Source organism: Electrona antarctica (assembly GCF_951216825.1).
Source record: "Electrona antarctica genome assembly, chromosome: 22".
In the NCBI taxonomy this organism is placed as follows: Eukaryota; Metazoa; Chordata; class Actinopteri; order Myctophiformes; family Myctophidae; genus Electrona; species Electrona antarctica.
Window position 1 is genome coordinate 4,565,714 of NC_136805.1, and position 14,579 is coordinate 4,580,292.

At 51.2% G+C, this 14,579-nt stretch overlaps 2 protein-coding genes across 2 annotated transcripts in view; one reads left to right on the forward strand and one right to left on the reverse strand.

Moving 5' to 3' along the window:
- The window catches only part of ankfn1a (ankyrin repeat and fibronectin type III domain containing 1a), a gene marked incomplete at both ends in the record, with an annotated part of 75,774 nt that overhangs the window by 41,990 nt on the left and 19,205 nt on the right, over window positions 1–14,579 (forward strand). The window lies entirely within an intron of this gene.
- Window positions 3,286–6,156, reverse strand: LOC306915827 (DNA repair endonuclease XPF-like; the record flags this gene model as incomplete). Its single annotated transcript, XM_079493466.1, has 1 exon — window positions 3,286–6,156. One exon carries the CDS (start codon window positions 6,154–6,156, stop codon window positions 3,286–3,288), a length of 2,871 nt encoding a protein of 956 aa, XP_079349592.1.

Below are 14,579 nucleotides of genomic sequence, written 5' to 3' on the forward strand. Positions count from 1 at the left end.
CAGGACCCTCTTTCAATTTCTCACCTTTATTTATACTCGGAAATACAGTTGAGGACAAGCCCTCATTTTCAACGTAGCCGAGGTTACAATACACAGAATACAGTTGAGGACAAGCCCTCATTTTCAATGTAGCCGAGGTTACAATACACAAAATACAGTTGAGGACAAGCCCTCATCTTCAACGTAGCCGAGGTTACAATACACAGAAATACAGTCACAAAACAATACATCAAACACAACATTATAAATCAGGATGAATTACAAAGGAACTTTATACAGAACAACCATCAGTAAAATAAATCAATTGAAGCAGGAGCGATCACGGTGAGAAATGTTCTGGACCGTTCCTCGTTTGCGGATCCATTTAGGCAGCGCTTTGCGGCCACCAGCCTGGCTTGATAATCGGTGTAGTCTGTGTAGATGGTTGCATATTTTCTTTGACTTGATTACTGACCACAAAGCCACGGGCTGCTCTCCCCTTAAGAGAGTGAAGAGGAGAGGTGTAGGTCTGTCTGTGTGCGTGTGTGCGCGTGTGAGTGCGTGAGTGTGTGCGTGCGTGCCGTCTGTCTCACTGTGATTTTAAACTTGGAAAGAGGGAAACTTTGACCACAAACTACTCAGCAGGAGAGACAGGAACAAATAATACTAGCACGAGTGTGTGTGTGTGTGTGTGTGTGTGTGTGTGTGTGTGTGTGTGTGTGTGTGTGTGTGTGTGTGTGTGTGTGTGTGTGTGTGTGTGTGTGTGTGTGTGTGTGTGTGTGTGTGTGTGTGTGTGTGTGTGTGTGTGACTTTGTGTGTGTGTGCACGCTTGCGTGCAATGCTTATTTTTTCATGTAATGTCATGCACACATGCACAGCAAATTGGTTAAATGCTGACACACACACACGCGCGCACACACACACACACACACACAGTAATAGTGTGTGTGTACAGATGACGTGATGCTGTGTAATTTTACAGTTTGTTTACACTTGCCATGTGTTGATGGAGGAAACATTCACACATTCTGTCTGTCTGTCTGTCTGTCTGTCTGTCTGTCTGTCTGTCTGTCTGTCTGTCTGTCTGTCTGTCTGTCTGTCTGTCTGTCTGTCTGTCTGTCATACACAGCAGCCGATATGCTTAGTTAAACTTTGGAAGACCACGTTGTTCGGGGTCCGTAGTCCGTAATACTTCAGACTCGAGTATTTGATCAAACCAGCAATAGAATACAAGTTTAGAAGAATCTTCCAGACACATGGATGGCCTCAGAAATGCCTCAAATCTTTGATTTTATTTTTTGCTCTATTCCATTGGTTGAGACCGTGATGACAGAGTACTGTACATCCCATGGCCTTGGGGAGTGTAACCAGGACAACAAGAGACCCCGTGGCCGATGACACTGTTAGCACCGAGAGAGCTAGCAGAGTTTCCAAAAAGCTGAAGGATGGTAACGGTCAATGCCATCAATTAATTGCGCAAGCCAGGGGGGTGGCGGTGGCTCAGGGGTAGAGTGGCCGGATGGCAACCGCAAGGTTGCCAGCTCGAACCCGGCTCCCCCAGAGTTAGTGTCGAAGTGTCCTTGAGCAAGACTCTGAACCCCTAATTGCTCCTGATGTGCAGGTTGGTGCCTTGCATGGTTTTTCGCCGCCATCGGTGTATGAATGTGTGTGTGAATGTAATGCACAACCTCTGTAAAGCGCCTTGGATAAAGGCGCTATATAAATGCACCATTTACCATTTACCAGTGAGGAGAAAAATGTGACCAGATTTGACTGAGAGCCTGTCCTCTTACAACCTCCAGCTTGTCACCAGAGGAGAAACTGAATTTATTTATTTTTTATACAAAATGAGTTACTCTTCACATACTAGAGCATGTCTGAAATAAATGTCAGAGCTGAAATCAAGTACATATGAAATAAATGCTTAAACATGTAGCTAGGTGTAATGTTAGAGACCACAGAAGTGAACCTTTCAAGCCTGTTTTCTCAACTTGCTGTTTTCTGCAAGACATTACTCTATAAGCCATATCTCTAAAACTGGTGGGTCAAACTGAACAACCAATATGTCCATTCGAAGCTATAATGCCCTGCTTTCACATGAAATGAAAAAAGGAAAATGAATAATAATCCAATGACTGTCTTCCATTAATTCACGGTGGGTCACAAATGTGGAACGGAGAGTGTGACCGACTTCCTCTAATTATAATAGGACAGGATAGTGGGAGATACGAAACATCGTGCCATAATTGAGATAATGTATGCGTACGCATTGTTTATAAAAATAGGACTTGATGCATACATCAAGTCCATATAACGGTATAGGTTTGACTATTCTCGTGCGTGCGTGCGTGTGCGTGCTTGTGACTGTGTGTGTGTGTGTGTGTGATTGTGTGTGTGTGAATGGTAAAGTGGTATATAAGTGGTGCATTGATGTAGCTTCTTCACAAAGTGTACCTCTCCACAGATACAGCAACATGTGAGAAGCTGTACATAAAACTAGGCTGATGCTGTGAAAAGGACACGTATTGAATTGAGCGCTGGCTGTTTTCTCTCTTTCATGGTATGTATCGCTGAGCCGCGGCGGCACCTTGAGGCTTTTGTTACATGTGGAGTGTTTATGTATCCAGAGTGCTTTAGAATGAGCCATTCAGCCAATAATCATATCCATATACAGGTGATGTTGATCCCCTTTAGTATTGGCACATACTAGGACATGGCGTATGTGTGTATTCGTTCAATTTGCACGCACGCACGCACGCACGCACGCACGCACATTCACACACCTATGTGTGTTTGTACCACGGAATGTGATGATTTGATTGGCTGAGCATGGAATGGAATGTATGATGATATGAGCACCCCTCACTTCACACAAACGTGATTATTGAGGGCCGCTAGCCCCTCCTATATTCAGCCATTCGTGTAGATTTTCGTCTTACACAAATATTAAATTCCAATTTACAATGAATGTAGAATTTACATCATAGTGTCTGAGCAAATAGGCATAGTGTATTTTACATCATGATGATGTATAATGATAAGAGCGCCCCTCACTTCACACGGGTGTGATTTCTTTAAAACATTTTAGAAAAAAATGTGAGAACTATATACGAACCATGTCTGTATATACGTACCTCCCAGCTATGGGACGCTAGGTCCGTATACAGTATAATGCGGCTGGCAGGGGGTGGAAACTCCTCTTAAAGTGAACGCTGATGGTGGCACAGGTTAACTTAATTTATGCTAACGGCTAGCCGCAATAAAAGAGTTAACACACAAACAGCTAGACTAAAGCTTCCATAATCATCATGCGTGTCTGCTCTTCTGCGCAGGCGCTGCAGGGACGTCTGCAGCGCTGTGCAGAAAGCCGTAGAGCAGCCTGGCGTTTGAGGCGTTCCCCAGGACGCGCGCCAGCCTGTCCTGACTGAACGTAGCCAGATCGGCCAGGCTGTCGGCGTGGCTGACGAGCGCCCTGTAGTTCTTGCTGTCGACCCCCGGCATCTTCAGCAGGAGGTCGTACGGCCCGGGGTTGTAGAGGTCGGCCGAATCCACGACATCGTCCTCACCGCCCGCCGCGCCCACGGCCTGCGCCGCCGCAACGTCCGGCTCTGGGCGGCCTCGCTTCATCTCCCGGAAGAGCTCGGCCGCGGCGCGCGGCGAGGCGCACCACGCCATGCGGAGGCGGGGGAAGTGCAGCGTGAGGAGGGCGAGGCGGGAGGTGACATCGGCGGCCGATAACATCTCCTGCTGAGGGTACGAGGAGGAGGAGGAGGAGCGGGGGCCCGCCATGAGCGGCGCCGCCAGGGAGAAGAACGGCCTGGCCGCCGTGTCGAACTCGATCATCAGCACGGCCCTCTTGTAGCAGCGCGTCATGGCCAGGCACTGGCCGTAGAGGCGGCCGCTCCGCAGCGAGCCGATCAGGTCGCTGACGCTCTTGCGCTCCACGCAGGTGTCGTCGGCGAGGACGTAGTCGCCCACGGCCAGCGTGACGGGCTGGAGGTCCAGGCCGCGCCGGTGGAGCAGCGAGGGCAGCTCGCTGCCCAACTCCCGCATGTCCACGACGACGCGCGGCCGCTGCTTCTCCTCCTCCCCGGGCCGCCGTGGCTCCTCCTGGCCGCCCGCTTTGCGGGTGTCGACGGCGGCGGTCGGCTCCAGACTCCTGGCCAGGTCCAGGTTTGTGTCTTCTTCTCTGCCCTCCCTCTCCTCTGGACCGACCATGGTGGCCTTCTCCCTGATCAGCTGCTCGAAGGCCTTCTTCTCCCTGGAGAGGGCGGTCAGGTAGCGCTGCTCCTCCGTGGAGCCCGCGTAGACCAGGAAGTACACCCTCAGCGGCGGCCGTCCCGCCGGTCGGCCGGCCGCGTAGATCTCCAGCTGGCGCACGAAGCCCAGCTCGGCGTCGTAGAGCACCACGAAGCGGGGCGCCACCTGGCGCAGCACCCGCGTCAGGCCGTAGGGGTCGCTGCAGCCCCTCAGCGGGTGGATGACCATCGTGGGCTCCTTCCGCAGGCCGTAGCAGTCGTCCGACGACAGGTCCAGCTTCACCTCCTCATCGTCCTCGTCCGTGAGTCCATCTTTGTGCGTGCTGCCGGATGTCCTCTCGGTTCCGTCCCTCCTAATGGTTTCGTCTTTCCCCGTCGTCTGGGTCGGGGGCGGGCCGCTCTCACTGGTCTTCTGATGTGATGTGTTCTTCTCTTTGGATGCCTTCTCAGGCGCTCGTCGTTTCTTGGTCCAGGACCGTTCCGTGTCGAGTTCCAAGGAGGCGGCGAAAGCGGCGGAGGCTGCGGCATCCCGCTTGCCGGTGGTGCGCTCGTACAGCCGGCGGAGCAGCGCGTCGGCGCCGTGCCGGACGTAGCGCTGCAGCTGGGCGCAGGCCCTGTCGTCGCTGGCGCAGATCAACACGCGGCCCGGTTCCCCCTCCGAGCTCTGGTTCTCCGTCTCGATCTCCCGCAGGACCTCGCTCAGAGCCTCCCACTTGGGACTCTTCTCCAGCACCAGCTCTCGCTTCACCGCCGTGGCCTCCGAGGAGGTCTGCTTCCTCCCCGTCTCTGCCGCCGCCGCCACCACCGAAGCCACTCTGAGCCTCTTCCGCCTCTCCGAGACGCTGTACACCCGGCTCCGGGCGTTCACAAACATGGAGGTGCACGAGTCCAGGAACAGCCAGCCGCCAGAGGAGGAGGAGGAGTTGGCGGCGCCAAAGTTCCTCTGGGCGGCGTGCAGCGACTCCAGCAGGTTGAGGAAGGTGACGCAGTCGTACTCGGTGAGGCGCAGCAGGAGGAACCGCAGCGTCTTCAGGTCGTGGACCAGCCCCTTGGTCTGCGCGCCCAGCTGGTGCCACAGCGGGTCCAGGTAGTGGCGGACGGCGTTCTCCAAGGCGTTCTCGCCCTGCAGCAGCAGGTTCTCCAGGGTGAGGTCTTCCTCCGCCTCCAGCGCCGGGTGGTAGCGCTTCAGCTCCTTCAGGCAGGCGCCCATGACGTCCAGCACGGCGCTCTGGATGGCGCGCATGGCCGGCGTCAGCGCCACGCGCAGCTCCACCACCTCCGGCTTGTTGCGCCCGTCGTCCAGGGCAGCGCGCACCGACGCCTGGAACCTCGGCCACAGGTAGAGCTTGCGGACGAAGAGGCTCCGCATGACGCGGTCCGCCCGGCAGAAGCCCGACGAGAAGGCCGCCGCCCTGTCCGTGAAGGCCTTGATGAAGCCCGTCTTGTTCTTCTGCCGGAACAGGCGCAGTGCGAAGGCCTCCTGGCACCACGACGACTCGGCGAGCCTGTGCGCCCGGCACACCAGCACGCCAGACACGAGGTGCGCGGGCACGCGGTCCGTGAGCAGGTCGGCCACCAGCACCCGGCTGCTGACGAACAGCACGCCTCCGCGGCGGTACGCGTCCCTGCGCGCCGTGCCCGGGACGTCACCGGTCAGCGCCCCGGGCAGGACGACGCCCTCGCCTCTCAGCTGCTCCGTGAAGTGCTCCTGCTGCGGGGCGCTGGCGTTCAGCACCAAGACCAGGCTTCCTCCGTCACCGCCGCCTTCCCCCACCTGCGCCGAGTAGAGGCGCACGAACTGCAGCGCCACACGGTCCACGCCCATGCCCTCCGCCACCACCAGCAACCCGTCGTCCGCGAACAGGCTCGAGAACATCTCCGCCTCGAACTCCAGCAGAGGCCCCTCCGCCGCCGCCATGAGAATTGGTCACACGACGCACCGTGACTAAAACAAAGCATCTGGTCTATATGGGCATGTGACGCCATCCCTGGCGACAGTGACGCGGCAGGACATGTCCATATTTGGGGCTGATAACTGGTCTGGTTTATCAGCATGTCCATCGTTGCCGGCGGTTATTGCGCTGCATGGCTAAAGTCCGGTCCCCACACACACACACACACACACACACACACACACACACACCACCTGCCACAACTTAAACGTTATACTGTTTAGTGAATTATTCTAGTGATAAAGTATTATAGTATTTAGGAACCCCTCACACTATGGAATCTCGCATTTCCCGTCAGTTGGTGTGTCGGGCACCATATATGGTGGTCGGGGTGAGAGAGCACGTGACACAACGTGATATCACAGCAGCAATTCATCTCCCAGAGGTCTAGCGCTAGACTCCCGCACCCTGGCTGATACCGACAATACGTACTTACTTACTTACGTACTTACTTACTTACTTACTTACTTACTTACTTACTCACTTACGTACTTAAATAAAGTACTGTACAAAAAACAAAAACGAAATTTCAAAATATCCACCGCGGATCCATGGCTCTGGTCTCAGCCACCGTGGTGAATATTTTGACATTTCGTTTTTTTTATTTTTTTTATGTTGCCACTACTGTTGGAGCAGCCATAAACTACACAGGTTCATCCCGATGTTCTGGGCATCTTCGTAATGTTAGTGTTAGTAAAAAGCAGGTAAAAGAGTAACGTTTGAGGCAGACTGTACATCATTCACTCTACCGTTCACCTTAGTAGATGAGGTGCGGGTTTACCGCCTACAGGAAATACGTAAGCCATGAGACCCGTTTCTGAATTCGTCTATGAAAGCAGAATGTCCCGCTACACTCCAGATGTAACAAAAGCCTCAAGGCTCAGCAGTACAGTACCATGAAAGAGAGAAAACAGCCAGCACTCACAATACGTGTCCTTTTCACAGCAGCCTGGTTTTATGTACAGCTTCTCACATGTTGCTTTATCTGAGGTACACTTTGTGTGCACCACTTATATACCACTTTACCATTCAATAGGGGCGGTATTGCAGTCGCTGTACCGCACGGTCGTGACAAAAAGAGAGTTGAGCCAGAACACAAAGCTCTCTGTCTACTGAGCAATCATCGTTCCTGCTCTCACCTATGGTCATGAAGTGTTCCTGCTCTCACCTATGGTCATGAATTGTGGGTCTTGATCGAAAGAATAAGGTCGCGAATACAAGCGGAATGAGTTTTCTTCGACAGGTGGCTGGCATCTCCCTTAGAGATAGGGTGAGAAGTTCAGTCACGCGAGAGAGACTCAGAGTAGAGTCGCTGCTTCTTCGCCTGGAAAGGAGCCAGCTTAGGTGGTTCGGGCATCTGGTTATAGGATGCATCTCGGGCGTCTCCCCAGGGAGGTCCTCGAGGCACGTCCCACTGGGAGGAGACCCCAGGGCAGACCAAGGCGCAGTTGGAGGAAACACATCGACTCACTGGCCTTGGAACGTCTCGGGATCCCCCAGGAGGAAGTCACTAATGTTGCTCTGGAGAGGGACGTCTGGAACACTCCAGGTGTTGCCCCCGCGACCCGACTACGGATAAGATGGATGGATGGATGGACACGCACGCACGCACCCACGCACGCATCATGGCATGATGCTTCGTATCTCCCACTATCCTATCCTATTATAATTAGAGGAAGTGAGTCACACTCTTCGGTCACACTCTCCATCCCACATTTTTCTCCTCACTGGCTTGCGCAATTCATTGATGGCAGACCGTGAGCTGTTTCCTATGAGCACAGAGTACATCCAAGGCTATGGGATGGACTCTGCTATAGCTCTCACAGCGTTTAGCGGCCACGGGGTCGGTCTGTTGTCCTGGTTACACTCCCCAAGGCCATGGGATGTAAAACCTCATGCAAGAACGGACTTTACCCTGATGTGTGGAACTAAGTGAAAGTGCATTTGAATACATGGATTTAAGTCAGGTCTCATACATTTTTATATAATCATGTTGTTTATTTCTTTATTTTACATTTGGAAAAGGATATTGTATTGTTGTAAAAACACCATTCTGTGAATGAACGCTTTTCACTGCTGTGTTATGGCAGGGTCACGGCAGATAAGATGCGATAAATTAATGATCTTTGTTTGGTTTAGCTCGGGCAAAGAGCAACAAGTCAATGCTATTATGGATGGATTTATTTATTTTTGTCATTGGTCATTGGTCAGTGTACAACGAAATGAATATGTTGGCATCAATCCAAATGCAATACAAGAGAGTAATCATAATGCAAAAGTTGTTAGTATTGGCAAGAGTAAAAACAGTAAGAAAAATACAGTTTATGTACAGTCAGTAGGAGACAGTTCATATTGTCCTGGGGGGGGGGGGGGGGGGGGGGGGCAGAGGGCAGACGGACAGATTATCAATGGTTCCCAGCTGGTGCAATGGCAGTGGCTCAGTGGGTAGAGCTGCTACTTGGGAATTGGAAGGTTCCTGGTTCGATTCCCGGCTCCCCCTGGGTTAGTGTCGAAGTGTCCTTGAGCAAGACCACTGAACCCCTAAAGGCCTAATCATACATACGGTACTCTATAGTTTTCGGTGATGAGGTGACCACCGAAAACTACGACATGTCGTCACGTAAGCCACTCACCGCTCACCCAAACACATCTCTCTTGTTTTGGCTAACCACCATTTCGGTGGTGGTCACCTTATCACCCAAAACTCCAGTATGAATAGGCCTTAACTGCTCTTAACCCATTTTGGGCGGGAACCCCTTTTGGTGTTAGCATTATGTTGAAAAATAGCAGATCTACAAGCTCGTAGCGTGCCACCGAGTGGCGCGCTACGAGCTTGTAGGTCTGCTATTTTTGAAAAATCGAAGAACCACTGACATAGAAACATAGCTTTTTCAGAAAACTGTCAGGATGTAGAAGACATTTTTAGAATCTGATCTCAGGTCAAAATGGGTTAATGAGCTGGTTAGTACCTTGTCGTGCACATGTGTGTGCGTGCTTGCATGCATGCTTGCACGTGCATGCGTGCGAGAGAGAGAGAGTTAGAATGGTTGAATAATGCACTTTTGATAAAGGCTGCTAATTAAATGTCAATTCCTCCTAATGACTCTGGCAGGCATTGTGCACATATTGAATAGCTGATCATAGTACAGTGTCCTTCAAAGGAGTTCATGCACGCGCAGAGTGAAATCGTGTCATTTAAATGTCAGCTCTTCTATTCATTTGTAACTCGTAGAATGTACAAATGGAACCAAATGGACCCTCGTGTGTCAAAAAAAATGACTAGTAGGCCTATAATAGCCTGACTTTACCACTGTAACAGCTGCCAACAAGCACTTTAGCGCAGATGTCTTGTTCCGTTCCCCACCCCGCCTTAACCCATTTTGACCTGGGAACGATTCTACAAATGTCTTCTAAATCCTGACAGTTTTCTGAAAAAACCTATGTTTCTATGTCAGTGTCAGTGGTTCTCAAACATTTTCATGTCAAGGACCCCAAAAATATATGTAATTGGCCGCAGACCCCCATCTCAAAATATGTAGTTCCAGGGACCCGCCAGAAGCAAGGTTTTGAGTTAAAAATGTTCGTTTTGAAAGTATATATTAAAAGATTTGGAAAAGAAAATAGCAGACCTACAAGCTTGTAGATCTGCTATTTTTCAATAGCTAAAGCATAAAATAATGCTTACACCAAAAGGGGTTCCCGCCCAAAATGGGTTAAAAGGCACTCAGGCAGTTGGAGTGAGGGTCAAGAAGGCTTGGCCGTGTTCCCGAAAACAAACACTTGACAGACAGACACTCTTCTGGGGTAGCGGCGCTTCTTCTCCAGATATAAGCCGGCATATACTTCACCTCCTCCGACGTGTTCACAGCTGCTGTCTGTCTACTCGGCAGGCTCTCCGAGACAAGACAGGTGTACGACGTATACGTGCCTCGGCCAGAGAGCTATAATATATCTAGAGAACGGATTGATTTGCACAGATGTAGCCCAGTGCATGCTCTAATGATTTAGTTAGGGCGTCCGTTAGGTGCCCGTAGGGCAAACATTAGTTTGACAACTTTGGCACAAACACTCCTTGGGCAAAATTCGGGCCATAGCCCCCCCCCCCCCCCACCAGTAGCAAAGATTTGAGTCAAAATCGCTCGCTCTGAAATAATCAATTTTCAAAGATTTGCAACACAATTTTGCAAGTTCTCGTCCAGAATGGGTTAAAGCACAATGAAATTTAAAAAATCTTCACTTCACACAAGTGTGATCTAAGTAGCCTCCACTCAGTGCTGTCATTACTGTCCACCACTGTACGCAGCTCAGTACTGTCCACCACTGTACGCAGCTCAGTACTGTCATTACTGTCCTCCTGTACGCAGCTCAGTACTGTCATTACTGTCCACCACTGTACGCAGCTCAGTACTGTCATTACTGTCCTCCACTGTACGCAGCTCAGTGCTGTCATTACTGTCCTCCACTGTACGCAGCTCAGTACTGTCATTACTGTCCTCCACTGTACGCAGCTCAGTGCTGTCATTACTGTCCACTGTACGCAGCTCAGTACTGTCATTACTGTCCACTGTACGCAGCTCAGTGCTGTCATTACTGTCCTCCACTGTACGCAGCTCAGTACTGTCATTACTGTCCACTGTACGCAGCTCAGTGCTGTCATTACTGTCCACTGTACGCAGCTCAGTGCTGTCATTACTGTCCACTGTACGCAGCTCAGTACTGTCATTACTGTCCACCACTGTACGCAGCTCAGTTCTGTCATTACTGTCCTCCACTGTACGCAGCTCAGTACTGTCATTACTGTCCTCCACTGTACGCAGCTCAGTGCTGTCATTACTGTCCACTGTACGCAGCTCAGTGCTGTCATTACTGTCCACTGTACGCAGCTCAGTACTGTCATTACTGTCCTCCTGTACGCAGCTCAGTACTGTAATTACTGTCCTCCTGTACGCAGCTCAGTTCTGTCATTACTGTCCTCCACTGTACGCAGCTCAGTACTGTCATTACTGTCCACCACTGTACGCAGCTCAGTGCTGTCATTACTGTCCTCCACTGTACGCAGCTCAGTGCTGTCATTATTGTCCACTGTACGCAGCTCAGTGCTGTCATTACTGTCCTCCACTGTACGCAGCTCAGTGCTGTCATTATTGTCCACTGTACGCAGCTCAGTACTGTCATTACTGTCCTCCACTGTACGCAGCTCAGTACTGTCATTACTGTCCACCACTGTACGCAGCTCAGTGCTGTCATTACTGTCCTCCACTGTACGCAGCTCAGTGCTGTCATTACTGTCCACCACTGTACGCAGCTCAGTACTGTCATTACTGTCCTCCACTGTACGCAGCTCAGTGCTGTCATTACTGTCCTCCTGTACGCAGCTCAGTACTGTCATTACTGTCCTCCTGTACGCAGCTCAGTGCTGTCATTACTGTCCACTGTACGCAGCTCAGTACTGTCATTACTGTCCTCCACTGTACGCAGCTCAGTGCTGTCATTACTGTCCACTGTACGCAGCTCAGTGCTGTCATTACTGTCCTCCACTGTACGCAGCTCAGTGCTGTCATTACTGTCCTCCTGTACGCAGCTCAGTGCTGTCATTACTGTCCTCCACTGTACGCAGCTCAGTGCTGTCATTACTGTCCACCACTGTACGCAGCTCAGTACTGTCATTACTGTCCTCCACTGTACGCAGCTCAGTGCTGTCATTACTGTCCTCCTGTACGCAGCTCAGTACTGTCATTACTGTCCTCCTGTACGCAGCTCAGTGCTGTCATTACTGTCCACTGTACGCAGCTCAGTACTGTCATTACTGTCCTCCACTGTACACAGCTCAGTGCTGTCATTACTGTCCTCCACTGTACGCAGCTCAGTACTGTCATTACTGTCCACTGTACGCAGCTCAGTGCTGTCATTACTGTCCTCCACTGTACGCAGCTCAGTACTGTCATTACTGTCCTCCACTGTACGCAGCTCAGTACTGTCATTACTGTCCTCCACTGTACGCAGCTCAGTACTGTCATTACTGTCCACTGTACGCAGCTCAGTACTGTCATTACTGTCCTCCACTGTACGCAGCTCAGTACTGTCATTACTGTCCACTGTACGCAGCTCAGTACTGTCATTACTGTCCACTGTACGCAGCTCAGTACTGTCATTACTGTCCACCACTGTACGCAGCTCAGTGCTGTCATTACTGTCCTCCACTGTACGCAGCTCAGTACTGTCATTACTGTCCTCCACTGTACGCAGCTCAGTACTGTCATTACTGTCCTCCACTGTACGCAGCTCAGTACTGTCATTACTGTCCTCCTGTACGCAGCTCAGTGCTGTCATTACTGTCCACTGTACGCAGCTCAGTGCTGTCATTACTGTCCTCCTGTACGCAGCTCAGTGCTGTCATTACTGTCCACCACTGTACGCAGCTCAGTGCTGTCATTACTGTCCTCCTGTACGCAGCTCAGTGCTGTCATTACTGTCCACTGTACGCAGCTCAGTACTGTCATTACTGTCCTCCTGTACGCAGCTCAGTGCTGTCATTACTGTCCTCCACTGTACGCAGCTCAGTGCTGTCATTACTGTCCTCCTGTACGCAGCTCAGTGCTGTCATTACTGTCCACTGTACGCAGCTCAGTACTGTCATTACTGTCCTCCACTGTACGCAGCTCAGTGCTGTCATTACTGTCCTCCTGTACGCAGCTCAGTGCTGTCATTACTGTCCACTGTACGCAGCTCAGTGCTGTCATTACTGTCCACTGTACGCAGCTCAGTACTGTCATTACTGTCCTCCACTGTACGCAGCTCAGTACTGTCATTACTGTCCACTGTACGCAGCTCAGTGCTGTCATTACTGTCCTCCACTGTACGCAGCTCAGTACTGTCATTACTGTCCACTGTACGCAGCTCAGTGCTGTCATTACTGTCCACTGTACGCAGCTCAGTACTGTCATTACTGTCCTCCACTGTACGCAGCTCAGTTCTGTCATTACTGTCCTCCACTGTACGCAGCTCAGTACTGTCATTACTGTCCTCCACTGTACGCAGCTCAGTGCTGTCATTACTGTCCCCCACTGTACGCAGCTCAGTGCTGTCATTACTGTCCCCCACTGTACGCAGCTCAGTGCTGTCATTACTGTCCCCCACTGTACGCAGCTCAGTGCTGTCATTACTGTCCCCCACTGTACGCAGCTCAGTACTGTCATTACTGTCCACTGTACGCAGCTCAGTGCTGTCATTACTGTCCTCCACTGTACGCAGCTCAGTACTGTCATTACTGTCCACTGTACGCAGCTCAGTGCTGTCATTACTGTCCACTGTACGCAGCTCAGTACTGTCATTACTGTCCTCCACTGTACGCAGCTCAGTTCTGTCATTACTGTCCTCCACTGTACGCAGCTCAGTACTCTCATTACTGTCCTCCACTGTACGCAGCTCAGTGCTGTCATTACTGTCCCCCACTGTACGCAGCTCAGTGCTGTCATTACTGTCCCCCACTGTACGCAGCTCAGTGCTGTCATTACTGTCCCCCACTGTACGCAGCTCAGTTCTGTCATTACTGTCCTCCACTGTACGCAGCTCAGTACTGTCATTACTGTCCACCACTGTACGCAGCTCAGTGCTGTCATTACTGTACGCAGCTCAAGGTTGGACAGCTTTTTCTCTGCTCCGTGGCGCCCAACAAATCATGTCTTTCTTTCTTCTCTGTGAACTCATCTTTTTCTTCTCTCTCTCTCTCTCTCCGTCTCTCTCTCTCTCTCTCTCTCTCTCTCTCTCTGATTTCTTTCTATATTATGTTATTACCTGCCTCTGCTCCCTGCAGTATTCTCTATCCACCTTGCTATGCTGCTGTGTGGTCTCCCCTCATTTCCCCCCAAACCTGTTATCTGAAACCTCATTCTCTTCACGGTGTGTGTGCGTGCGTGTGCGTGCGTGCGTGTGCGTGCGCCTGTGTGGGCGTGCGTGGGCGTGCGTGGGCGTGCGTGCGGCCGTTTAAGACAGGAACGATGTCCAAACCTGGAGGCATCACTCGTGATTGAAACGTTCATGAATTATTCATAGGTGTCACAGCCCCTGTCAGCCCTCACAAGCCACTCACAATGATTCTCATTGCGTGTGTGTGCGTGTGTATGTGTGTGTGTGTATGTGTGTGTGTGTGTGTGTGTGTGCGTGTGCGCGTGCGTGCGCATGCTTGCGCGTGAGCTATAGAGATGGAGACACAGAGATAGAACAGCCTGTTTCAAATGCTGCAGTACGTGTCGTCGCACACAGAGAATAACATAATATATGCAGATCATATTTGTATTATTACAACAAGGCTCGGTTGAACGCCTCCTTCATTCTGATCGCTTAATCACTGAACTCAGCGGTGTCTTATTTCTGTAACATACCCGCTGGG